This window comes from Girardinichthys multiradiatus, chromosome 5 (genome assembly GCF_021462225.1).
Source record: "Girardinichthys multiradiatus isolate DD_20200921_A chromosome 5, DD_fGirMul_XY1, whole genome shotgun sequence".
In the NCBI taxonomy this organism is placed as follows: domain Eukaryota; kingdom Metazoa; phylum Chordata; class Actinopteri; order Cyprinodontiformes; family Goodeidae; genus Girardinichthys; species Girardinichthys multiradiatus.
This window is the reverse complement of record NC_061798.1, coordinates 38,265,757-38,293,577: the sequence shown is the minus strand read 5'-3', so window position 1 is coordinate 38,293,577 and position 27,821 is coordinate 38,265,757. Positions and strand designations below refer to the sequence as shown.

The following is a 27,821-nucleotide window of genomic DNA, read 5'->3' as shown; positions in this document are numbered from 1 at the left end:
TCCTCCTCCAGCAACCGTCCTCATGGCAACGCACGCACGGAGGAGAGAGCAGCTTAGCAACGCAGAGACGAAGAGCATCCTCTCAGGTCCAGACATCGCGGTACCATTGATATCACGCTGAGAGGGGGAAAGGAAGCAGCAAAGCTACTGGCAAACTGCCGTGAATCTGCTATAGTCTACGTAAGAGTCGTATTTTCTCCTAAATAACACCTCCTGTTTTTATTACAAGATATGAAGCTGACACGTTTGGGATTTGTCGTGATTGTAAGGTTCTTAGTGTATCGTGTCCTCCTTCGGGTTGCGGTGCGGAATGATGCTGCATGTTTGTGAATGCATTGATCTGATCTGTTTTTATCGGTTTTCTCAGGCATAATGAAGTTTGTGGTAGTGCTGGTGGGAGCGGGCTCTCTAGCCTTCCTCGGCGCGGTCATCTGCATCATCGCCAGTGTTTATCCCCGAAAACGCGGCGTGACCCCCGGCGACAACGGCACAATGACTTCGGAGGCGCTGATCCAGCCTCTGGAGCCGGGATCGGTGGCTCACGCCGGGCCGCTGGGCGCTCTGCACGGCCCGGGGTCTTACCATGTGGACAACGAGCTGGGCGGCATCGATCTGGAGGTTCCCACACTGAACAAGCTGAACCTGGGGAAGGAGACAGGAGGCGGGTCGGGGAAACAGTACAGCTTCAGTCGGCTGATTTGTACTCCTCTACCTGTTGGAGAGTGTAAAACCAAAGATCTGAGGCAGAACAAGGAGCAGCAGCAGGCGGATGAGCCGCTCTATGGAAACGGGGGAGACGAAGACCTCCGGACGACGGCGGAGAACCTCCGGCAGATGGTTCTACAGCAGAACGACCAGATCCTCATGGACCAGAGAACCATCCGTGAGCTGACGGGAAAGCTGAGTGAATGTGAAAGTGGTTTGGAGGACGAAAGAACCACACCGGCGCGGAGCGTCGGGGTGTGGAGCGGGAGCCGACGCGTCATGGCCGGGGACGATGTGAGCTCTTCCGCGGCGGCGCAGCTGCAGACGGCCCGGGCAGTGGAGGAGCTGGCCAGGGCCATTATGGACCTAAAGGACCGGATCGAAAAGCTAGAGGTAGGCCTAAGTAAAAAAAATAAAAAAAGAAAAAAAGAAAAAAAAGAAAAAGAAAAGAAATGAATAAAAATGGCGAAATAAAATTTTGCAAAAGTTTGCTAAACATGGACCAAACTTCTTATTGTTTTCAATAATATTTTTGAGTTTTATTTTGAACGCAGAATAAAGTTGCGCCCCTATAAAGATTTGTAAAGATTGTCAAAATGGGGCCAACTAATAATCTTGTGGTAAATCTCTAAATTCAAGCCCAGTAACATATTTTTATGGTGGAACTTCAACATTTAGACTACCAGAAATCTGCTGATTTGGTTTGTCTAATATTCAGAATTTTGAAGTCCTTATTTTTTACCTTATAAACATGTTCCTTGTATAATTTGCAAGCTTTAAATGGTGTATTTGAAATGGCAATAATATTTTCAACCTAAAACAGTTTTAAAAATATTGTAAAGTTACCAAGTTTTAGTATCCGATTTAGGGAGGAGGTGATGGCAGGAGGAGCTGGGAGTGAGTCACAGACATTTAAAAGGTCCATTCTCTGAACAACAAAAATTGCACTTTGATATATAAATACATAAATAAATGTTGCAAATCATCAAATCTAGTCTATTTCTCCCTTAAATTTATATGCAGTAGAATGGTAAGCAAATATATATAGATGTGGCTCTAGCTGTTCCTGAAACCTGCAGGGCTATTTAACATCTTTAATGAGCCTGGACAGCACCTGCACCCTGGTATGTCAAAACCAGGACAAGTGCACCTAAACTAGATAGCTCTACCCTGAACAGTAATTCTTTAAAGCAATTTTAGATATATGAAACTTGTATTCTATTTTTGAAAAAAAAGGTATTTTTTTAAAATTCTTTATGGCATTAGGACTTAGAATAGGAAACCACATTATAGTGAAACATGGACTGAATTATTCCAAATTACAAGTTCTTTAAAACAGAGTTTGTAATCTGTGAAATCTGTACTCTATTTATGAAAAAAGCAAATAAAAAAAACAATTAAAACTGTAAAATAATGGACATATTTTAACAATTCAACAACTGAATGATTAAAATAGTTAGAAATCTTTTTCCATCTTGTTCTTGTGAACCCAATATCATGAACTGTCTTGTCAAGCTGGATGTATCGTTATGACTCTAATTGTAACTCTATTTAAACATTCAAAGCAAGTTTTAAAGTTGGCTCATTCCTAAAAAAACATAAGTAGAAGGTTTGATATCTCTACTCCGCTTTGGGAGTCAAGAAATCTTGGGGTCCCCCTGCTGGCCTGAAGGTCCTCAGCAGTATCTTAGTTTGCTTTGCCTTGAGCAGCTGTGGGAATTAGAGTAATATTTCAATATCAAGTAAAATAATTGAATAATTTCAAATGTTTAAAATGCAGGACACACATTAGATGTTGCATTGGTTTGCTGCCTGCGTATTAAAGACCCGTAAAGCATTGTTTATTCTGTGTGCTTTGTTGCACAGATTGCCTGTCCATCTTTATTCCTCCCCTCTGCACTGAAAGCTAATACCAATCATGTCTTGCTCACGTTCCCACAGACTCAAGGGAAATCTTTCCACCTATACTGGCCTTCACACCCCAGTGCGCCCCACCTCCCATTATATGTCAGCTGCCTCCTCAGCATCCAACAATAGGACAGTGAAATAAATAAAATATGAAGCTGGCTGGACAGGAAAAAGGCTGCTGGTGGTGCATCAGGTTTGTGTGTGTGTGTGAATGCTGAGATTGAGATACAGACACGGTTATCCACACACATACAAAAGCCCTGCTGCATCGCTGCCAGACCTCAGTAAGCGCAGTCACAAGGTTGTCTCCGTCAGTGTGAATTTATATCCTTGATGTCAAGAGACAGCACTGCCTCAGCAACTTTCTCGACGTTATATATTTTCCCATCGAGTCCAACACCTTATTTCTTTCTACATATGCATCCGAATAACAGCTTGAGTGTTTATCAGTATATCAGCTCAGCTTAAAACTGTTATTTAACAAAAAGTAGCAAAGAAAACTGCAAAGATGACCAATAAAATATGAGTCTACAATGTTGTTATGCACATGATATAATATTAAGAATGCCCCTTCACACTGAGGTTTAATTCAAGTCTTCAGACATGGATCAGACCAAACAAATGGCTTGATAATAGCGTCAAATTAAGTGCACATGGATGATACAGATTAAAAAATGTCCATCCCGGGTATACGTTGAAAAAACTCTGTTTGAAGAGATGTAGTTGAAGCCATCACATTACCTGTTTAGACATTATGCAGCATTTTGAAATCAGTAAGAGACAGTGCTTAATCTTGTTCTACACCTTATGGTTTTAATCTGAAACATCTTTGATATAAATATGAAGTGTGTCTACAATAAATAATGCTACTGCTGCAATCAAGGAAAATGATACATGGTTTTCAACGTTTTTAGAAAATAAAAATCTGAAAAGTATGGCTTATTTTTGTGTTCTGATCTTTTTAGTTTGATACTCCTAAATAAAATCCATTGCTATCAAATGCCTTCAAAAGACACCTGATTTGTAAATAGAGTCCACATTGTGTAATTATAGTATCTGAGTCCTTTTACAAGGCTCTGTATAATTTATGTTGTTCACAACATAAATTATCAAATTTGCTTTAAAGTCCTTATGTCTATTGCCCAGTAACCCACAACGTAAAAAACATCAAATGATGTCCACCTTTTGTTGATTAAAATCATGTTAGCTGTAGATTCCTTTTTGCTTGCTTGAATCATTCTTAAAGGTTACTTGAACCAAAGGGACCAGATTTAACATTTTAAAAGTTAGCATCAATTTGTGTAGAAGATTTGTACATTTTCATTTCATAAATTGTCAAGAGACTTGCATGGTGGCACAGTTGTTAGCACTGTTGCCTTGCAGTGAGAAGGTCCAGGGTTTGACTCTTGGCCTGGGGTCTTTCTGGATAGAGTTTGTTTCACCCATGCATAAGTTCTCTCCGGGTATTCTGACTTCTTCCCACAGTTCAAAAACATGACTGTTAGGTTAATTGGTTTCTCTAAATTGCCCGCAGGTATGAGTGACCCTGTATGGAAGAAGCAGGTATAGAAAATGGATAGATAGATAAATATTGTCCAGGTTCATTATGTAATCCACATATGCAAGTTAATTTTTACTTTTCTGTTTAGATTTGCATAAAAATCATACAACTGAAACTGCTAGAATTAATGTAAAAGCCTTCTCTTTGTTGCAACATACTGTATATCTTTGGTTGAACTGTTGCTTTTCATTTGCATGTTCACTTTGTTAATCCCTGTAAGTCTGTTACCATTTTTTTCTTTGCCCTGCTTCACATTAATTTCTTTCACCTCCATTCTGCAGGCAGAGATAGGTCCCGCAGCCCTGAACCTCACAGATACATCGGTTGGTGCAAGTAGCAGCAGTAGCACCAGCGGCGGCAGCAGTCAGACTGGGAATACTGGCAAGACTCTATCTTCATCCACTGGTGGCGCTCCCTCCCCAGCAGCGGGGGCTGCCCCAGGGGGCCGTCGTCCTGGTTCTCCACCCTCCCCGGGCTCCAGGCCTTCTTCTTCCAAGGGTTCCCCTGGCCGGGTCAAGGGCACCTGGAGGGTGGAGGACCTGGAAGGGGAACTAGAGAGGAAGATAAAAATGCTGGAGAAGGAGCGACAGGCCATGCGGAAAGAGACGCAAGGCCAGCACGAGACAATCAACAAGGGCATTGACACCGTCAATCACCGCATCACGGAGCTGGAGCACAGTGAGTCTGTGGGAGTAAAATGATACACATGAGGAAGCAGATAACTGCATCACCATGCTGACATGAGCGCACTTAGAGAGAAGCCTAAAATGAAAGTTTAACAAGCGCTGTGGGTGAACTAGGTCATCACAGCAGTGGAAAATACACTGTGGATGAAAATAAGATGGCTAATGATTGATGGGGGTCATAAAATGTCAAGCAGGGACTGGGTAAACGAAATATTAGCTAAGGTAAGGAAGGAAGGATGAAGAAAGGAAGAAAAAAATAGTAAGAAGAAAGAAAGTACCCAAAGACACACAACATTTAGAGATTGTACATTATAACATAGCTTGAGAATACAAATATTTGTTCATTCTCTTTTTTTGGTTTTGCATACTGATCCAGACTTGCAAAAATACTGACATCAAATTTTATACTTTCTTCAACTTCCAAGACTGAGGAAGAAGAAAGAAAAAAATTAACCACTGCCTTTATAATTGTCGTATATTTCCTCTTTGAATGAATTTAGATAGCAAGAGTTTCTACAATGTCAAATTTCCTCTGAGGATAAGTAAAATATTATTGAAAAACATTTGAATTAAATAAGTTAATCATTGAAATAAACACCTGTCAGCCAATTTTTTATGGTGCATCTTCCTCTCTGATAACCTCTCTCTATTTCCCTGATCTGTGTCTCCAAAGCACTGACAGAGCCACCATTTCCTGATGGCTTTGTCCTCTCCTTCCCCATGCGGACCAACTACATGTATGGCCTGGTGAGAAAAGAGATAACTGAGATGTATGCCTTCACTGCCTGTTTGTGGCTCAAGGCCAAAGAGGGAGGTATCGGGACCCCCTTCTCATACTCTGTGCTGGGGCAACCTAATGAGCTGGTCCTGCTTCAGGGAGTCCACAATCCTGTGGAGCTGCTCATAAATGACAAGGTAGAGGGCTTTTCTCACACCTATCAGTTGTAAATGATTCTCATACCTCTGAGACTGGGGCTAGAAAAAAAAAATGTAACATACCAAATCAATAGTGCAGTAGTGCAGGGAGGCTAATTAACATAGATGAGCAGGAATACAAAGACATCCAGGGGAGAAACAGGAAATTAACTCTAGATAGATTTACAACACTAAAATTAATAAGGAAACACCCAAGAACAAAGTAAAAAGCAAATAAATGATCAAAAGGTACTCACAAGAAAATCAAACCCAAAACACCTGCAGATTGTGTCATCTTATTAGTAAATTATGTCCACCTGTATGTAATGTAAACTCAGTATAAAGAGTCAGATAAGTTTAGGTGAAAAAACAGCATCATGAAGACAAAGGAACCCAGCAGACAGGTTAGGGATAAAGATGTGGAGAAGTATACAGCAGGGTTAGCTTCTACAACAAGATCAAAAGTTTTTAACATCTCTTGGAGAACTGTTCAGTACATCATCCCAAACTGGAAAGAGTATGAAACAACAGCAAATCTACCAAGACATGGCTGTCCACCTAAACTGACAAATCAAGCAAGAAGAGCATTAATAACAGACACAACCAAGAGGTCCATGGTAACTCTTGAGGAACTGCACAGACCTACAGCTCAGGTGGCACAATCTGTTGACGGGATAAGTATTAGCTGCGTCTACCACAAGTCTGGCCATTATGGAAGAGTGGCAAGAAGAAAGATGTTGTTTGAAACAAAGCCACAAGAAATCCTGTTTGCAGTTTGCAAAAAGCCATGCATGGGACTCAGCAAATATGTGGAAGAAGGTGGCAAACCACACCTGTGGAGGAAAACACTGCACATCACCCTGAACATACCATCAACACTGGTGTTGGCAGCATTATGTCATGGGAATGCTTTACTTTAGCAGAGACAGGAAGGCTAGTCAGAGTTGATGAGAAAATGGCTGGACTAAATGAAGAGAAATGCTAGAAGAAAATCTTTTAGAGGCACCAAAAGTCCTAAAAGTAAGATGAAGGTTTGAACACCATTACGACAGCAACATAGTTTTGCAAGGCACAGTTTCAACTGTAATTTACTTCCAGTTCAGCATCCAGTCATAATGCAAGACTGATTCCCTTTTGTGATTCACTTAACCTCAGTAGCTCACCACAACCGCCATGATTTTATTTTATCTTTAGGTGGCGCAGCTTCCTCTGTCCCTACCTCAGGATGAGTGGCAGCACGTCTGCGTCAGCTGGACCCTGAGGGATGGAGTATGGAAGGCCTACCAGGGGGGGAAGATGAAGGGCAGAGGAGAGGGATTGGCTGCCTGGCATCCTATTAAACCTGGGGGAGTCCTCATACTGGGACAGGAACAGGTGGGATGGATGGATGGATGGATGGATGGATGGATGGATGGATGGATGGATGGATGGATGGATGGATGGATGGATGGATGGATGGAGAAAATGCCATTTTTCAGGAAAGAAGAATTAAAAAGTGAGTGATGAACGAATGACAGTTGGAGATAGGATTCTGATCAGAAGATGCGAAGCATTTGCCTTATGATCATTAATGGTGCTAATCCTTACACTTGGCTGCCACTCTCATTCATTACTCAGCCAGCTACTTTACATAACCATTATAAAATCTTGTGTTATCCCTTCTCCCAGCTGTCAAAGAAACAGCTCAAAGCTCATTCTGTGGCTCATTGTCCATTCACCAAGGACACAAAGCAGAGAGCAGGGCTTCCAATTCAGCAAAATGATGCACCAATACAAAAAGAGTTGATTTGATGGATAGATTTAAAGGGGAACTGGCACTTTATTAATCTCTGCTGCAAACAGCTGATGGATTGCTGTTGTGTGAATATGTTGACTAGATTTTATTGGAAAAATCCCCCTCAGTAGGCGGCTCTGGAGTAGAATAAACACGTTTAATCTTATTTTTGTAGAATCATCATAATTCAGTATTTCTGAGGCTTAGGCTTTTGATCCCTTTTCATTACTATTTAACCAGGAAGGAGGACACAGTAGTAAACCAGTTTCCTGACAGCATTGTAGCTCTACAGTTAGATTTACAGTAGGTCAGTGTCAGAATGAGGTTGATAAAAAGGATTAAAACACAGATTTTATTATCTTTTAGTAACATCCCTTACTCGGTAGTCACAGATTTTTGTTATTTGGAGAAAATGTAAACACCCCACAACATAATTATGAGGTAGAAAGAAAGAAGAAACACGTGGTTTTCAATTTTCTTTACAAATAAAAATCTTAACAGTGTGCTGTGAATTAATATTTAGCCCCTTTTGCTCGGATACCCCTAAATCCAGAAAATCCAGTCTAATCGAATTCCTATTTAGCAAACATAGTCCTCTTATGTGTAATTTATTCTCAGTATAGATGCAGCTGTTCTGTGAAGGGCTCAGAGGTTTGTTAGAGAATATTAGTGGACAAACAGCATCAGGAACACAGCAGACAGCTCAGGGATAAACTTATGTAGAGGTTTAAAACAGGGCTAGTTGTAAAAGACATCCTAAGCCTGAATCGTCTCAAAAAGCACTGTTCAATCATCTGAAAATGGAAGAACAGCAAGTCTACCAAGACATGGTCATCCACCTATACTGACAATGAGAGCATTAATCAGAAAAGAAGGCAAGACATCCATGCAAGCTCTAGAGGAGCTGCACAGAATCACAGCTCAGGTGGGTGAATCTGGAATTTGCAATCAAGAAACCTGGCCTTTATGGAACGTTTCAGGAAGAAAGCCATTGTTCAAAGAACGCCAAAAGAGGTCTACACGTTTACTATGACCCCACTAAGCCTTGTAGAGGACACAGGGAACGTGTGGAAGAAGGTACTCTGGTCAGGAGAATCCAAAATGAAACTTTTTGGCCTACATGCAAAAACATTATGTGTGGACAAAAACACTGCACATAATCCTGACCACACCATCCCTAACATGACACATGGCAGCATCATGCTGTGGGAATGCTCTTCTTTAGCAGGGACAAAGAAACTGGAGAGAGCTCGTGGGAAGATGGATGAAGCTAAATACAGGACAATCCTTGAGGAAAGGCAGTTAAAGGTTTCAGTGGACTTGAGAGTGTGACGGAGGTTCAAATTACAGCAGGAATCTAAACATGCAGCCATAACTAATGTAGAAGGGTTTAGAATGACAAAGTCAAAGTCCACACCTTAATCTAACTGAAAATATGTGGCAAGACTTGAAAATAACTTTTCATAGATGCTCTCCATCCAGTCTGACTGAGCTTGAGCTATTTTGCACATCTCTAGATGTGCAAAGAGTTGCAGCTGTAATGGCAGTGGTGGAAACTTGTAAAAATGTAAAAATGTTTAATGGGTATAAATATTTTTGCAAAGCACTGTATTAAATAAAAAAGGAAGATTTAACTGACATGGAGCAATTTGTTTGTGACATTTGTTTATTTTCCTACCCAAGGACACGCTAGGCGGGCGTTTTGATGCCTCCCAGGCTCTGGTTGGGGAGCTATCCCAGTTCAACCTGTGGGACCGGGTGCTGAAACCCGCTGAAGTGGCTGCCCTCGCTGAGTGCAGCTCCTCGGCGCTGGGCAATATCGCACCCTGGACCGATCAGGATGTAGATGTCTACGGTGGTGCCACCAAGGAGTCCCTGGACCCGTGCCATGCTGCCGAGAGGTCCAGCCCCAAACAGTGAAAGGTCCACCAGGAGAAAATGGCCAATCATGGCTGTATTTGATGGTCTATTTAGAGTCGATTCAGATGTTTAAAAAGTGTACCAAACCGGAGTTTAGAGTATATTTGCTTTTAGGCAGGCGACAAGCTTGCTGGTGAACTGAAAGATTGTGCTACTAAGCTGTAAAGAGTGGTGTATGTGTTTTGTTCTTTGTGTTGCACATGTGTTTACTTCTGCAGTGAGACACATAGACTTCAGTCACAGAATCACTTGTAAAGGCAGCATAGTGGATCAGCTTCCAGCATTTACAGTTTTAATGAAAATGCTTCTTATAGAGACCATACAGAATTATATAAGCAGAGGATTTGGTGGCTTTGTATGTGGTTATGTAATGAAGCTGCAGCTATGCCAAACTTAAGGTTTCTTATATGTTTACAGCACAATGACACAAAGTTCTGTCTCTGCTCATCATGTGTCCAGTTGGTCATTTAAAATGCTTCAAATGAAACCTGAGATGCTCTTGTGCTTTTGTTGACTTTTTCACTCTAAGGCAAAGAAGAAAAGTTTTGTTTGTTTTTTTACTGTATATGATTCTGCTGAGTAACTGTGATTTTAAGTTTTCTATATCACTCACCTTGATTTGGTAAAACATTTGACTTTAAATGTCCAAGTGTAATGTCCTTTTGGTAAATGTTGCTCTGTTCTAGCCTGCTGTGCTGCTCTGCTGTAAGCCTGTCTTATACTTCACTGTCCCGCCGCTGAGGTGGGAAAATAAAATTTGCCGCTGCACAACGCAGATTTCACTTTTGACTTCTAAAATAAACACTTCTCTCCCTAACTGCTTATCGGTCAAATATTATGATGTGTTTGACAAAACGGTGAGGCTGTTGAATGTAAACCAGATTAAATAAGTATGTCTGCATGAGTGTTCGCTGTTTGTAAAAAAAATGTTTTTAAATGTGTTAATGAAAGTGTTTCCCCTGCAACAGATATTTCAGTAAGAAATTATAAACTGACAGAGGGAGAGAGTGCTTAATGGTGGATTGACTGAATTGATTCTCCAGTCATAAAGAGATCTGTAGTCAAGATCCAAAAACCTAAGCTGCCCTAATGCTTTTATCTAACAAGAAAAAGCAAGCAAATAAACAGAAAAGATGCTTTTGCAATGCTGCACCATGTCGTCTCCTACTGTGTCTGATTTTGTCTTCTTGTCCGTTCCACTTACTTCACACTGCCTTATGTCATGAAATTTACATATTTTCTTAAAGTGCCCTAAATATATTTGCCCCCTTACAGATTGTAAGAGTGTTTTTGCATTTTTGTCACACCTAAATGTTCCCTATCATTAAACAAAACAATCAAAGATAACCTGAGTAATTAGAAAAAACAGTTTTCAAATTATGATTTCATTTATTAAGAGGGGGCTTTTGATTTACACATAAATGACTAGGGTTCAAACCAAGTTTATGATATGGGTTAGAACGATATTAACCTTTAAGAGTAATGAGTTCTGGTTCTTCTCACTTCCATGCTATTGTATGGTTTTTAACTAGGGATCTTGAGACATTCAAGTACACATGCTTCTCTGTTAATAAGAATTTACACACCACAATTTAAAAAGTGCAACTCATGTATTATTTCTTCACAAACCATTAATGGTTGCTTTCATCCCTGTTGCTAGTGCATCTTTTCCTGATGCTAGTGCATCTTTTCCTGCACACTTTTTCCTTCCACTAAACTCACATTAATATGTTTGGATGCAGCATTCTGTAAACAGCCAGCTTAATTAGCAAGGGCCATATGTGGCTAATCAAATTTGTGGAGGCCACAGACCATGATTATGTGGGCTATAACATAATGATCCTGTATAAAAAATCTTTTTTTTGGTCTTTTGTAATATTATAATTTTATGAGAAACAGAATTTGGGGATTGCGACTTTCACTTGTTAATACATTTTGATGAGATTCAAGTTATTGAGAGGGGTGACAGTGGCGACTGTGGTAGGAGTTTGTTGTAGAGCTGTGTGAGGCTCCCTCCTGCTTCAAAGGCTCCCCCATCATCCCAGTACCCAATAAACCCACCATTACAGGATGAAACAACTACAGGCTTGTGACCCCGGCGTCTGTGGTCATGAAATCCTTCAAATGACTGGTGTTGAAGCATCTGAGGGACCTCACACGCCCCCTGCTGGACCCCCTATAGTTGGCTTATTCACAAAACAGGACAGGTCCAGACTGCAACGAACAATCAGGACTGCTGAGAGAATCATCAGGGCTGACCTTCCCTCTATCCAGGACTTATACAGGTCTAGGGTCAGGAATAGGGCAGCTAAAATCTCTGCAGACCCCACACACAAACTGTTTAGATTTTTTCCTTCAGGTCGGCTTCAGGTCGGCTACAGAGCGCTGTCTGCTAAAACAAGCTGCCACAGAGACAGTTTCTTCCCCCAGGCTGTTTCTCTGATGAACATTTAATAGTCAGAGTTCCAGAACAACACCATGCATACTTCAACTGATCTCACATTATATTCTTATCCTATTTTTTAAAGTAACGTGTATATGTACATTTGAAAATATATTTTTATTTCTATTTATTATATATAGAAACATCTTCACTGAGAGCAAAGTGTACTGGAGTCAAATTCACACAATTCACACAAACTTGGCAGTACAGCTGATTCTGTAACTGGTGGGTTGCCAGTTCAAACCCCTGCTCTATCCATCTCAGTCATCGTGTCCTTGGGCAAGACACTTCGCATGCCTTTCCTGCTGATGGTGATCAGAGGGTTCGGTGGTGCTGATTGTACGGCAGCATCACCTCTGTCAGTCTGCCCAGAGCAGCTGTGGCTACAATCTTACCACTGTCAGTGTGCGAATGGGTGGATGGCTGTTTGTAGTGTAAAGAGCTTTGGGGTCCTTGGACTTGATAAATCGCTATACAAGTGCAGGCCATAAACCATTTAGCATTGAGATGCACCTGCATTGCAGGGGGTACATGCCTGCAAACTTTAAATGAAAACATGTTTTGTAGTGTTTTTTTGTAGTGTTCTTGTACCAATATACATAGCACACTGCTACCATGCCTGATAACAAGATCAGACACCAAAACTACACGTAAAAACAGAAGAAGGGGGTTTAAGACAGATGTATTGGTGTTGACTATCCAAACCTTTCAAAAACGGCAGCTGCACGGTGACACAGTTGGTAAGCTCTTGGGTTCACCTCCTGGTCAGGGGTCTTTCTGCATGGAGTCTGCATGTTCTCTCCGAGCATGCGTGGGTTCTCTTCGTGTACTCTGGCTTCCTCCAACAGTCCAAAAACATGACCGTTAGGTTGATGCTCTCTCTAAATTGCCCTCAGGTGTAAATAGATGTGTGCGTGGTTGTTTGTCTCTGTGTTTCTGACGTCCAGGAGTACCCCGCCTCTCACCAGTAGACCACTGGAGACAGGCACCAGCTCCCCTTTGAACCTGTACGTGAGAAGCAGGCATTAAAAATGGATGGACTTTTTATCCATTCAACACTGTGTAGAAAAATAACACAAGTCACTGCTCTTCACTCAACTCTGTTGCGGTTCACCTCTCCTTTTTCTCCAGCCCTCTAAAAATATGTTTTGCTTCTAAATCATCATATCCTCTTCTTTTTCTTCTCTTTCTCATCATTAGAATTGTCCTAGTTTGTATCATCAAGAATCTTCTATATTACTGTATTATAAAATATGGAATTAAAATAATAAAACTGTCATAAGACCATTTGTGGAGTTGCAAACATAAAACATGTGAAAGTGTAATCCAGATGACCCCACCGGCCTTAACACACATGGGTGTATATAGTAGTTTCATTTAGTTGTGGTCAGATTATATAAACAGCATATTTACAATCAGGACGGCTGGGATACCACATGTGCATATGTGTGAGATGATGGCAGTGCTCATCTGTGACACCCCAGAAAGTCTGGCCTTGGAAGTGGACATAAGCCGTTACTCATAACTTTAACTGAGACCAGTCTGATTCGTGACTGCTGATCTGCCCACACATTTCTTGTCAGCTAACATGTAGCTTCCTACTGATTATATTTCAGAATATAATTCAACTAATGTAAGCCTCATTTTGTCTTGTCCTTTGTTGCCAATTGATGACTTTTGAACAAATACGTACAGGCCGGCTAAATGCATCGATGTTTATCCATAACGTCCATTGTAAACTAATTGACACTGCTTCTAGTTTTAGTATCTCATCTGACCTTTAGAGCTCATTCCTTGGCTTTTCTACTAGAACATTACAGGCCTAAACCCTAATTTTAATGTGAAGTACAACGGTCCAATTCAGAAGTCATACAAAGGACACCAACAGTCATCAGCCATCAGTTATTTAGTTTGATAACTAGTCAGTAAATATTTTTTTCCTCACAGCCAAGTGTTTATTCTTGGCTCCATCTTTCTGTTTATATCGCCTTTGTCACAGCTTGTTAGCAGAGTCACATGGGGTCTTCCTCTCCCCCTCCCAACAATCTGCTTCCTCTACTGCTGAATTATAGATACAGTCTAACTTCATTACCTCTCCGAGGGAGGTAATTTATGATAAAATGCTTGTCCCCTAACCCAGCTAAAGCAGCTCAAATATTAATGTCTGCTGCAAATATTCATCACTTTCTGCGTTTTCTTACGTATTGCCTGCAGCATTTAAGTGGGGCATGAGAAGTTGAAGACTCCTCCAGACTACAAAGGTAACAGATGGATTTTAATGCAGCTGAACACCTTATATCCCTGCTGTAAAAACCTACTGTGGAGCCATTCTTAATGATTTTCACATGTGGTCATGTAAAAAAAAAGATTACACCCTACAAAAAATTTTATTCTTTCAAGAGTGGTTTATATGGATGTTTCATCTTACTTTTGACACTTTTATAAAGTGATATAATTACACATAAACATTCTTCTTGTTTATTATTAAACAAAACATATTAGCAGGAATGGGTATTCTGTGGAAAAAGTTAGGACACCCTGCCCCCTACTTACTGGTACCCTCCTTAGCTGAAACAACTTCATTGACACACTTCATGTAGCCATCTACCAGTTTCTAACATCCATCTGAATAAGGTTTGTCCCGTCCCCAACTTTCAGCTGTAAGCTGTAAGGGTTTCTTGCTTAGACAGCCTTTTTCAAATCATCTCGAATCATCTCAATGAGATGAAGATCTGGATTTGACTCTACCTATGACTTTCCATTTCTTAATTCTCACATTGTCCTCTGTGGATTTACTGGTATTTTTTGGATCATTGTCATGTTGGAGGGTCCAGTTCTGTTTCAGATGGTCTCACATTTTCCTCATGGACCCTCACATCCATAGGACAATTCATGCTGGATTCTATAGTGGTAAGCTGGCCATGTTCTGCTACAACAAAGCATCCCCAAAACATGATACTTCCAGCTCAATGCTTGACAGTTGGAAAAGGTTATTTTCCTCGGATGTTGCTTTTGGTTTATACCAAAGATGTCCTCTGTTCTGGTGTTCAAATGATTTAATCTATAATCATCTACTGAAGGAACATTATTCCAGATGTCCTACTCTTTCTACATTTTCTCTGCCCTTTATGATATTCTTCAAGAGCAAAGGTTTCCCTCTTGCACACTTCACTTGAAGTACAACTCAGGCAGTTTCTTTGTAATTGGCATGCATTTCAAATTAGCAGAGAGCTTTCTTTAGGTCTCATAATTATATTTTGGGGTTTGGAGACTTCTTTTAGCACCTTAGAGTCTGCTTTCAAGGTGGACTTGCTTGGAGAGCCAGAACAGGACATGTTGGCTGTTATCTTAAGTGTCCATCAGCAGTACTTTCCTTTACCAGACTCATAAGCTGCTACAATATTCTTTCTGAAGGCTTCAGAGAGCTCTTTCAATCTCACCATGGCGTTCACTTTCTTTTCAACAGTCAGGAGGACACCCGACTAAATGTCTGAGGTTTGAAAAGGTCAAATCCTTTTCAAAATGCTGCGTAATGATGTTCTTTTTATGTAGACCTGATACAACAGCCTGTGTCTGTCATGTTTGGTAGGTTCAGAGTTGGAACAAAATGCAGACAGGAACTTGGGACTGGCATAGAAGAGGTTTAATAACTAAAACAAAAGTTGCAGAACTTACACAAGGAGAACAGGACATGGAGCACGAGTATGGGAGGAACCACCAAAGAACAATCAAGAACAGTAAGCTTATATACTGAGGTGGGAGTGGAGAATGACATTAAATATGAACAGCTGTAGAGGAAAGCAAATAGGCAGATTGAGGGAAGTTGAATAATTAACACAATAGTAGCTGTTCAAAGAAGCCACAAACTAAGGGAAATAACTAATATGTTCTAGGAGAAAACAAACCAAATGCACAAAGAACAGAACACAAGAATAAACTAAGAAACTAAACACAAAGGACTGAATCTATATAGCAACACCTTTCTAACAGTAATCAATAACGACACCCAAGGATTATAAAATGTTAGATATTTTAAGAGGCAATTAATATGGAGGTGTTCTAATTTACTCTTCAAATTGAACTGTTTTGTTATATTTTATGGAAACAAATTTTCAGTTCTTAATGTTTATGATTCTTGAATTTTTCACTATTAAAATTGAAATTAAATATCCATTTGTACACATACACAGACTTTCATCGGGTGTCCTACGTTTGTCATGTGATTGTGAAAATTCCACAAAATCTATATTTACCCCATTTGTTGGCAAAACCTCAGTCATCCTGAGTCATCCAAAAGTCAGTCATCCTCAAAAATCCCAAATTTACTAACAAGCCAGCAACAGTTTGAGCTGCAATATTAATTAACTGTTTATAGAAGATTTTCCCCTTATTATTTTACAGATTTAAAATATCTCTTCCATTCTTTTTAAAGTGATTTGCAGGGGTATTCATATCCTTTGAATGTTTTCACATTTTGTCAATTTACAGCCACAAATGTAATATCAGTCGGTTTTATATGGTTGACCAACAGAAAGTAATTCCTAATTGAGACGACGGAAAGAAAATGCTACAAGGTTTTCAACATGTTTATGCCAACATCCTGCTGGAAAGTAAAGCTGTGCCCCAGTCTCATATCCTTTGAAGTCTCTAACTTTTTTTTACAGGATTGCCCTGTATTGAGCTTTATGCAGTTTCTAATGAACTCTGACAAAGTTCCCTGTATCTGCTGCAAAATATCATCCCCACAGCATGATGCATGTTTCACTTATGGTGATGGTGGGTTTTTTGGGGCAGTGGTAGTTTTGCATTCCATATTGTGTTTTGCATGTAGGCCAAATGGATCAGTTCTTATAAATGTGTGTGGCAAACTTTAAGGATGACTTCTATTGGCTTTCTTGCAGTGAAGGCTTTCTTTTTGCTGCTTTTGCATTAAGTCTGGGTTTATGCAGTCCATCAATAACAGCTATCCTGTGAACAGATTCCCCCACTTTAGCTGTGGATCTCTCTAGCTCCTCAAGAGTTACCACTGGCCTCTTGGTTACTTCTCAGATTAATTTTCTTGCTTAATTTTCTTGCCTTTGGAGATGTGTCATACCTAACTGTGCTCCATGAGGTGTTCAAAACTTTAGAATGTTGTTTTATATTTCATTACTTTTCATAGATTGTACCAGCAAAAACCAAACATTATTAGTAACTTGGACTTTAGCTGCTCTTACACCAATGACCCAGCTTTCTTAATTAGATTACTTAGTTCAACTTCAGCACCAGTAAAAGCAATATATTATTAGCACCTGAAAATGTGGATTAAAGCTGTTTTGTACCAGTGACTCAGCTTCACTATTTAGAATTGTATGGATGCCTTCTCTACTGTAGGGCCACTCTCACTTGAACTTATCAACAGTAGTCTGCCCTCTGGTGTGGTCCCTGATCATCTTAAAAAATGGACTGGATTCCACAGATTTGCTTATTTTAGAACCATTTCTAAACATTATCTTATCTCCAAAGCCCTTGAGAAGTGCACAGTCAGTTAATCTTCTTTCTTAACGAGCATAGCATTCCTGAGGTTTTTCAGTCTGGTTTTAAAACTCTCCACAGGTCTGAGTTGGCTCTTTTAAAAGTTATTAATGATATCTTTTTAGCTAATGACTCTGGTAGCTGTGTCCTCCTATATCATGGTATACTGCTATCGCATTTGGAGCAGTGGGTGGGAATCAGGGGCATTGCTCTGGAGTAGTTTAAATCCTATTCAAGAATCCTAAAAATCTGTGTCAGCCTTGATGGGACAATACCCTCCTCTGCTCTTCTTTCTTGTGGGGTTCCACAAGGCTCAGTTTTAGGGCCTCTTCTTTTCTCTCTCTATCTGCTCCCACTTGGTTCCATACTAAGAAAACATAGGATTTTATTCCATTGCTACGCAGATGACAGTCAGATTACGTCCCTCCTAAAAAGTCAAATGCGTACTCTATCAATCTGCTACATAGGTGTCTTGAAGACATAAAGGCCTGGATGGCACTTGATTTTGTTTTATAATTTTAATGAAAATAGGACTAAAGTGATTGTTTTTGGAGATACTACCTCTCCTGTGGTTTTAGGTTCCTTGGCTCAGGACAGAAAGCATTCTGTGAGTATTTTGTGGGTCAAAATGGGTCCGGAGATCAAATTAGTCAGTCGTTAAGAGCTGTTTTTATCATTTGAGGCAGCTGGCTAAAATAAAATCCAAGGACGCACTTTGAGACCTATGCCCATGCCTTTGTCACTACGGCTGGATTACCGTAATGCATTTGATATGGGGATTAGTAGGGTCCTCTATTAGTCAGCTGCAGAGGGTCCAAATACTGCTGTACACTTTAGGATCTTTAGTATTTTAAAATTCTTTTATTTTCTTTTAAATACTTGAATGGCCTAGCCGCACCCTACCTTTATGCTGCTGCATCTGTACAAACCTACTTGCCCTTTCAGATTAGCTGACCAGCTGCTCTTGAGTCCCCAAGACTCTGCTTTTAAAACTCTTCTTAAAACCCTCCTATTCTCCTTGGGTTTTAATACTTCGAAAAATGTTTTTTTTTTTTTTTTTATATTTTATCCTATAAATCTTTTAGTTTTCTCATTTCATGTCTTACTATTTTTTTGTTTCTTGTTTTTCTTGTTTTTAATCCACTCATGTCTTAAATTTTATTTTTGTGAATCGTGTTTTACTTTTGACTGCTATACAGTCAAAAGTATTCTTGTATATAAGAATTTATTCCATGCTTATATTATGGTTCTTACAGAGAGGTCTGCACTCTGAATTTTGGGCATACTTTTGTAAAGTTGTTTATAAAGTGTTCTTTTATTTTAAAACTAACGATGAACGGCTAGTATCTTCAGTAAAGGCTACATTAAATGATGCGACTTAAATTAAAGGTGTGTGTTGAGGGATGTACAATACTAGTCAAACGTTTTAGACAGACATTCTAATTTTATGTTTTTCTTTATGTTTTTCACTATTTACATTGTCATTCTCACTGAATGCATCAAAACTATGAATGAACACATATGGAATTATGTAGCAAACAAAACATTGTAAAATAACTTTAAATATGTTTTATATTTTAGATTCCTTAGAGTAGCCACCCTTTTCTGTGATGATTGAAATATTAACCTTTGGCTGTCTATAACTGAACCTCTGGGAAGTTCTTTTAAGTCTCTGAAAAACCATTTCAGGTGACCACCTCATGAAGCTCTTGGAGAGAATGCCAAGAGAGCAAAACAGTAATCAATGCAAAGGGGGGCTATTTTGAAGAATCTAAAATATAAAAATGTTTACAGTTCTTTCACACTTTTTGTTTACCATATAATTCCATGTGTGTTCATTCACAGTTTTGTTCTATTCTACAATATAAATAACTGTGAAAATAAGAAACCCATTAAGAAAGAAAGTGTATCTGAAACTTTTGAGTCAGTGTAAGTATATTCTAACAGCACCTTTCCCTTATTTTCTTTTCTTTTAACGATGTATTCTATTTATCTCAGTTTTGAGGAGTTTTGAGGAGAAAAATGAGTGTGCCTGAGAGCTTGGTTGTTTTGTAGAGGGGGCGGGCTGGTGATGACGTCGTCCTTTGAGTTGAGTGACAGAATTGTAACCAATAAAAACAAAGCTGGGTTACTGGGGGCGGGGTTATCTGGACGTTCCTGCAGCTTGTTGAAGATGTCTCCTTAACAACCGATGCGAGAGTCAAACAGCAGAAGTTTTCGGTGGACAAACGTTTTGTAAGTAAACTCTTTCAGCCACCCATTACGTTTATACACCACCTAAAACACGAGCTAACTCCTTATGTTGTAACTTAGTTGTTTAAACTTGATGACTTTGAGGCAGAAAAGATCCTCCTCTGTCAGCTGTTTGCTCGAAATACAGGCTAAGCTAATTAGCTAGATAGTGAAACCTGATTCAGATACTGGTTTTGACATGTTAACGAATTATCGACATCGTTAAAGCCAGCGACCGTAATTCATAGTATACTGTTTATTGTTACTAGCTGGTTGTGGCTCAGTGTTGTAAGCTAACCTGTTTTCAGTCGGCTCATGTTTTAGCACTGCTAGCTACTCATTTCACACTGGTTCCCGTGCTCTTCATTGAGGGCATCTTAGAAGTAAAGCAGAATATTAACAATCGTGATGTTATAAGACATATAATACCTCGTACTATAGGAGTCGGAATGGCTGGGACTGGCGAGGGAAAGAAAGAAGAGGCCGACTACAAGAGACTGCACAGCTTCCCTCTCATCAGAGTAAGAAAACAAAAAAATTCTGCTCATTTTGCCTAATCATGGTCAAAATAACATTTGATAAATGTTTGCTTACTGATGTTAATTAGGTATTGGTGTACATTAAGAGTAAGCTTCAGAGGATCCTCAAGTGCAACAAAAATGTCTTTCCCTACCCTTTTTATAATATAGAGAATAACGTCCTCGTTGTATGTTTATGTTACATTCATTTTAGATTTAACCACAAACAGAAATATTATTCTCTGGAGTGGCCCACGAGGAGAGGCGGTGGGCGGGGGTGGGTTTGCTTGTTGCCCCCCAGCTCAGCCGTCTCGTGTTGGGGTTTACCCCAGTGGATGAGAGGGTCGCATCACTGCGCCTTTGGGTTGGGGAGAGGTCTCTGACTGTCATTTCAGCCTACGGGCCGAGCAGTAGTGCGGAGTACCCGGCCTTCTTGGTGTCCCTGTCGGGGGTGCTGGATAGTGCCTCTGCCGGGGACTCCCTTATTCTGCTGGGGGACTTCAACGCCCACGTGGGAAACGACAGTGACACCTGGAGAGGCGTGATCGGGAGGAATGGCCTCCCCGATCTGAATCCGAGTGGTGCTTTGTTATTGGACTTCTGTGCTAGTCACGGATTGTCCATAATGAACACCATGTTCATACATAAGGGTGTCCATCAGTGCACTTGGCACCAGGACACCCTAGGCAGGAGGTCGATGATCGACTTCGTTGTCGTATCATCAGACCTTCGGCCGCATATTTTGGACACTCGAGTGAAGAGAGAGGCTGAGCTGTCCACTGATTACCACCTGGTGGTGAGTTGGATCCGCTGGAAGAGGAGAAAGCCGGACAGACTTGGCAGGCCCAAGCGCATAGTGAGGGTCTGCTGGTAAAGTCTTGCGGACCCCTTGGCCAGGGATGTATTCAACACTCACCTCCGGGAGAGCTTTGACCAGATTCCGAGGGATGTCGGAGACATAGAGTCCGAGTGAACCATGTTCTCCACATCTATTGTCGATGCTGCTGCCCGTAGCTGCGGCTGTGAGGTCTGTGGAGGCTGTCGCGGCGGCAATCCCCGAACCCGGTGGTGGACACCTGCAGTAAGGGATGCTGTCAAGCTGAAGGAGTCCTATCGGCTGTGGTTGGCTTGTGGGACTCCTGAGGCCGCTGACGGGTACCATGGGGCCAAGCGTGCCGTGGCCCGGGCGGTGGCAGAGGCAACAACTCGGACCTGGGAGGAGTTCGGTGAGGCCATGGAGAAGGACTACTGGTTGGCCTCAAAGCGATTCTGGCAAACCGTCCGGCACCTCAGGAGGGGGAAGCAGTGCTTCGCCAACACTGTTTATAGTGGGGGTGGGAGGCTGCTGACCTTGACTGAGGACATTATCGGGTGGTGGAAGGAGTACTTCGAGGATCTCCTCAATCCTGCCATCACGCATTCCCTGGTGGAAACAGAGGCTGGGGACTTGAGGTTGGACTCTTTCATCACCCAGGCTGAAGTCACCGAGGTGGTTAAAAAGCTCCGCGGTGGCAGGGCTTCAGGGGTGGATGAGATCTGCCCTGAGTACCTCAAATCTCTGGATGTTGTGGGGCTGTCATGGTTGACACGCCTCTTCAACATAGCGTGGCGGTCGAGGACAGTGCCTCTGGACTGGCAGACTGGGGTGGTGGTCCCCCTTCATAAGAAGGGTGACCGGAGAGTGTGTTCCAACTACAGGGGGATCACACTCTTCAGCCTCCCTGGTAAAGCTTATGCCAGGGTACTGGAGAGGAGAGTCCGGCCGATAGTCGAACCTCTGCTTCAGGAGGAGCAGTGTGGTTTTCGTCCCGCCGTGGAACACTGGACCAGCTCTATACCGTCTACAGGGTACTCGAGGGTTCATGGGAGTTTGCCCAACCGGTCCACATGTGTTTTGTGGACCTGGAGAAAGCATTTGACTGTGTCCCTCGTGATGCCCTGTGGGGGGTGCTCCAGGAGTATGAAATTGGGTGCCCTTTATTAGGGGCCATCTGGTCCCTGTAGAAGCGGAGCAGGAGTTTGGTCCGCATTGCCGGCAATAAGTCGGACCTGTTCCCGGTGCATGTTGGACTCCGGCAGGGCTGCCCTTTGTCACTGGTCCTGTTCATAACTTTTATGGACAGGATTTCTAGATGCAGCCAAGGGCCGGAGGGGGTCTGGTTTGGGGACCAGTGGATTTCCTCTCTTCTCTTCGCAGATGATGTGGTCCTGCTGGCCCCCTCTAGCCAAGATCTACAGCATGCAGTGGGGCGGTTCGCAGCCGAGTGTGAAGCGGCTGGGATGAAGATCAGCTCCTCCAAGTCCGAGGCCATGGTTCTCGACCGGAAAAGGGTGGCTCTCGATTTACTGGTCGGTCTACGTTCCTACCCTCACCTATGGCCATGAACTTTGGGTCATGACTGAAAGAACAAGATCCCGGATACAAGCGGCTGAAATGAGCTTCCTCCGTAGGGTGGCCGGGCACTCCCTTGGAGATAGGGTGAGGAGCTCGGCCATCCAGGAGGGGCTCGGAGTAGAGCCGCTGCTCCTCCACATCGAGAATAGCCAGTTGAGGTGGCTCGGGCATCTATACCGGATGCCTCCTGGACGCCTTCCTCGGGAGGTGTTCCAGGCACGTCCCACTGGAAGGATCCAGGACACGCTGGAGTAACTGTCTCTCAGCTGGCCTGGGAATGCCTTAGGCTCCCCCCGGAGGAGCTGGAGGTGGAGCTGGAGTACGAGTACAGAAATATTATTGATATGAGCCTAAATTAAGTTAAGAAATTATTATTAATCAATGTTTGTATAGTATTAAATATTGTATTACTCAGTAATTGGTCGAAACACCTGTTCATGTGTTACTGCATCAATGCAGTGAGACATGGAGGCAATCAGCCTGTAGTTCTGCTGAGGTTTCAAATAAGATCAGGATAGTTTAATAGCGGCCTTCAGCTTGACAGCATTGTTGGGTCTGGGGTCTCTCATCTTCCTCTTGACAGTGTTCCTTATTTTCTATATTGAGTTTGAGTCAGGTGGGTTTGCAAGTCAATCAAGCACAGTGATCTTGTGGCTCTTAAAACAGGTATTGCTATTTTTGGCAGTGTGAGCAGGTGCGAAGTGAGCATCTCCATAAAGCTTGTCAGCAGAGACAAACATCCCAACTGACTTTGGACCCGATAAAATCCACTTTGCCAAAACCAGCAGATGACAGTTCAAGCCCTTGCAAAATCTTTTCTTCTTGTGTGTTGCTTAGCCCTGAACCTAATTGCGTGATTTCATTACTTTTTCATAGATTTTTAGTTTTATCAGAAGGATTACCATTGAAAACCAAACATTATTAGTAATAGAAAATCTGGACTATAGCTGCTCTTACACCAAGCTTTCTTAATTAGACTACAATGGACTGTATTTCTTTTAGCATAAGATGCTTTATTATTAAGAGTGGCTTGGAACCAATTTCTACCAGTAAACCCAGAAGTATTATTAATTATTATTACTCCCAAGGATTATTAATGTCATTTGATTTGTTTCTCTGTGTTTATTTTCTGTATCATTGTAATGTTTTTCCTCGTGTACAGCGCTTTGAATGCCTTGTTGCTGAAAAGCGCTATATAAATAAACTTGACTTGACTTTACTTGACATGACTCCTCAAATCATTGCTAACTGTGAAAACGTCACTGGGGTCCTGAAAGCAACTTGGATTCTTTGCCTCGCCACTCTTCCTCCAAACTCTGGAACAACTCTGGAGCTAATACAATTTTACTTTAATCTGAAAAGATGAGTTAGGACATCTGATCAACAGTCCATTCCTTTTGCTCCTCAGCCCAGGTGAGGTGCCTCTGATACTGTCTGTGGTTCACAAGGGCTAGAATATGCAACAGTTGCAACCCATATCCTGGGTACATCTGTGCATGGTGGCTTCTGAAGCACTGACTTAAGCACTAGTCCACAGCTTGTGAATCTCTCCCAAAATCTTGAATGGGCTTTGCCTCACAATTCTCTCAAAGCCTCAGCTATCCCTGGTTCTTGTAGACCTCTTTTAACCACGTTTTTACCTTTCACCCAACTTTCCATTGATGTACTTGAATACAGCAGTCTGTCAACAGTCGGCGTCTTTAGCAATAATCTTTTGTAGCTTGTCCTCCTTGTGGAGGACATCAATGACTATCTGCTAAACAACTATTAGGTCAGCAGACTTTTTAGTGATAGTTTTTTGTTTTTTTACCGAAATGTTATGTTCTCACCATGATATAGCTTGCACAAACCTTTTTTATTGGTCTCATGCAATATTTTAATTGTCTGAGAAACTGAATTTAGGGTTTGCATCAGCTGTAAGAGATAATAATCAAAATTAACAGAAATAAATGCTTGAAATGTATCCCTCTGTGGGTAACTGATCTATAAAATGACTCCCACTTTGTGAATTGAATTGCCAAAATTAATTATCTTCTTGATGATGATCTAATTTATTGAGATGTGCTTGTTAATCCCTTCCACTGTGATCAGTAACATATATTGAAGGTTATCTTAAATCATTTCATGTAATTAGTATGTAGTTCTTTGTATTAGACTCTTATACACGTACAGGGGTTGGACAATGAAACTGAAACACCTGTCATTTTAGTGTGGGAGGTTTCATGGCTAGATTGGACCAGCCTGGTAGCCAGTCTTCATTGATTGCACATTGCATCAGTAAGAGCAGAGTGTGAAGGTTCAATTAGCAGGGTAAGAGCACAGTTTTGCTCAAAATATTGAAATGCACACAACATTATGGGTGACATACCAGAGTTCAAAAGAGGACAAATTGTTGGTGTACGTCTTGCTGGCGCATCTGTGACCAAGACAGCAGGTCTTTGTGATGTATCAAGAGCCACGGTATCCAGGGTAATGTCAGCATACCACCAAGAAGGACGAACCACATCCAACAGGATTAACTGTGGACGCAAGAGGAAGCTGTCTGAAAGGGATGTTCGGGTGCTAACCCGGACTGTATCCAAAAAACATAAAACCACGGCTGCCCAAATTACGGCTGAATTAAATGTGCACCTCAACTCTCCTGTTTCCACCAGAACTGTCCGTCGGGAGCTCCACAAGGTCAATATACACGGCCGGGCTGCTATAGCCAAACCTTTGGTCACTCATGCCAATGCCAAACGTCGGTTTCAATGGTGCAAGGAGCGCAAACCTTGGGCTGTGGACAATGTGAAACATGTATTGTTCTCTGATGAGTCCACCTTTACTGTTTTCCCCACATCTGGGAGAGTTACGGTGTGGAGAAGCCCCAAAGAAGCAGACCACCCAGACTGTTACATGCCCAGAGTGAAGCATGGGGGTGGATCAGTGATGGTTTGGGCTGCCATATCATGGCATTCCCTTGGCCCAATACTAGTGCTAGATGGGCGCGTCACTGCCAAGGACTACCGAACCATTCTTGAGGACCATGTGCATCCAATGGTTCAAACATTGTATCCTGAAGGCGGTGCCGTGTATCAGGATGACAATGCACCAATACACACAGCAAGACTGGTGAAAGATTGGTTTGATGAACATGAAAGTGAAGTTGAACATCTCCCATGGCCTGCACAGTCACCAGATCTAAATATTATTGAGCCACTTTGGGGTGTTTTGGAGGAGCGAGTCAGGAATCGTTTTCCTCCACCAGTATCATGTAGTGACCTGGCCACTATCCTGCAAGAAGAATGGCTTAAAATCCCTCTGACCACTGTGCAGGACTTGTATATGTCATTCCCAAGACAAATTGATGTTGTATTGGCCGCGAAAGGCGGCGCTACACCATACAAAAAAATTATTGTGGTCTAAAACCAGGTGTTTCAATTTCATTGTCCAACCCCTGTATGTAAAGCGCTTTGGAACAGGTAAAACAGTCTATAACAGTCTGCTTCTCTCCAGCACACAGACATGCCAGAGGAAATGAGGGTTGAGACCATGGAGTTGTGTGTAACAGCCTGCGAGAAGTTTGCCACAAATAATGAAGTGAGTGTGTTCTGCTGTTATTATTCCAGTAAGCGGATCAAGTGCAGACTAGAAGTTACTGTGTCGTAATTTTGGTTTCATACTAGTACCACGTTTTTGTTATATTTTATTGTTTTTGATTTGTTTTCTTCTAGAGTGCAGCTAAGATGATCAAGGAGTCCATGGACAAGAAGTTTGGTAGCTCGTGGCACGTGGTAATTGGTGAGGGCTTCGGCTTGGAGGTCACACATGAAGTGAAAAACCTTCTCTACATGTTCTTTGGTGGGAGCCTGGCCGTCTGTGTGTGGAAGTGCTCTTAGCGCCTCTTTGTCTGTGCATTCTGCTTGCAGATGTGGTCACTATGCTGGGAGTAAACACCAGCTGCCAGCTGGACACTGGTTTCTTTTGTGTTGTGGCAGATTAGTTTGTCCAAGCTACCAGACTGTGGCAGAGAAAGAAGTCCATAAATAAAATAACGTTGGATGGGAATTTACTTTTAAAGTAATTCAGACGATGACTGTCACTTTGTTTGGTGGAGATAAAAATAGCTTCTTCCCTTTTCTGCCACTATTCATTTTCTTTACCCTCCATTTAAGCCGTGTTCTGTTTTTGAACATCATCTCGGATGCTTGTGTTTGCATGTGCAAGTAAATTCAACTTCTTCAAAAAACTACAGCCAGCCAGGGTTTCCAAAGTCCTTTATCCTTCTTTTTCTTCAGGGAGTGCATGTGTGTGAATACAAATGATGTCCATGTTGGTGTGTGTGCTGGACACACATTTTTTCCTAAAAACAGTGTATTGTCACCTTGCTCATCAGTTTTGGGTAGAATTAATTTACTGTTTTTCCTGTTCATGCCATCCAAAATGTTTCACACGTGTCTTTCTCTCGACAACGGCACTACTTTCAATAAATTTTGTAAGATTTTTTTATGTGTACATATTTTAATGCAACTTGAAAGACATCTTTTTAAAGACTAAGGGCTCAGAGTGTCCTGAGCCAAACAAACACTAAACCTGATTCTCTTTTTCTCCTTGCTGAGGTGTGTGTGTAGAAAGGCCTGAATAATATCACCATGCTTGGATGACAATAGCATTGTGATTGTCTCATGTTGATGCCAGTTATAATGATCCACTGCAATGGACCATTATTTGTGAACCTACCTGATTGTACAATAAACTGAAATGTGGAGAAAAAAAACAGTTTTTTTCTTTTCAGTACTAATTATTTTCAACACATAGCTTTATATTTTTGGAAAATACCATTTCTTGTTCTCCCCGTGCATGTGTGGGTTCTCACCGGGTACTCCGGCTTCCTCCCACAGTCCAAAGACATGCCTGTTAGGTTAATTGGTCACTCTAAGTTGCCCTTAGGTGTATGAGTGTGTGCATGGTTGTTTGTGTGTTACCCTGCGATGGACTGGTGACCTGTCCAGGGTGAACCCCGCCTCTCGCCCATAGACTGCTGGAGATAGGCACCAGCTCCCCTGTGACCCTCTATGGAATAAGTGGTAGAAAATGACTGACTGACCATTTCTTCCTGAAGTTTGTCCTCTTAGTTTAAAACTGTAAAACTAACAATCTGTTTTTTGTTTTTATAATGCCTTTTCATACCCATTGAACCTTTTCACATGTAGTGATATTACAGCCACATACTTTAATAGGATTGTCTGATGGACACAAACACAAAGTAGG

At 41.6% G+C, this 27,821-nt stretch overlaps 2 protein-coding genes across 3 annotated transcripts; both read left to right on the top strand.

Annotated features, from left to right (window-relative positions):
- On the top strand, window positions 1-10,624 carry nptxrb (neuronal pentraxin receptor b). 2 transcript variants are annotated; one of them, XM_047364390.1, is made up of 6 exons: window positions 1-264; window positions 368-1,098; window positions 4,456-4,852; window positions 5,534-5,775; window positions 6,970-7,149; window positions 9,233-10,624. In XM_047364390.1, the coding sequence occupies exons 2-6, from the start codon at window positions 373-375 to the stop codon at window positions 9,467-9,469; spliced, it is 1,782 nt and encodes a 593-aa protein (XP_047220346.1). In that variant the 5' UTR covers window positions 1-264; window positions 368-372; the 3' UTR covers window positions 9,470-10,624. The 2 variants fall into 2 exon arrangements, with proteins under 2 accessions (XP_047220346.1, XP_047220345.1); XM_047364389.1 differs by having other exon boundaries at window positions 3-180.
- An 8,900-nt stretch (window positions 10,625-19,524) lies between these two features.
- Window positions 19,525-27,327, top strand: LOC124868592 (dynein axonemal light chain 4). Its single transcript, XM_047366020.1, has 4 exons — window positions 19,525-19,661; window positions 20,100-20,179; window positions 26,067-26,150; window positions 26,285-27,327. The coding sequence occupies exons 2-4, from the start codon at window positions 20,108-20,110 to the stop codon at window positions 26,447-26,449; spliced, it is 321 nt and encodes a 106-aa protein (XP_047221976.1). The 5' UTR covers window positions 19,525-19,661; window positions 20,100-20,107; the 3' UTR covers window positions 26,450-27,327.
- Window positions 27,328-27,821: the final 494 nt, after the last annotated feature.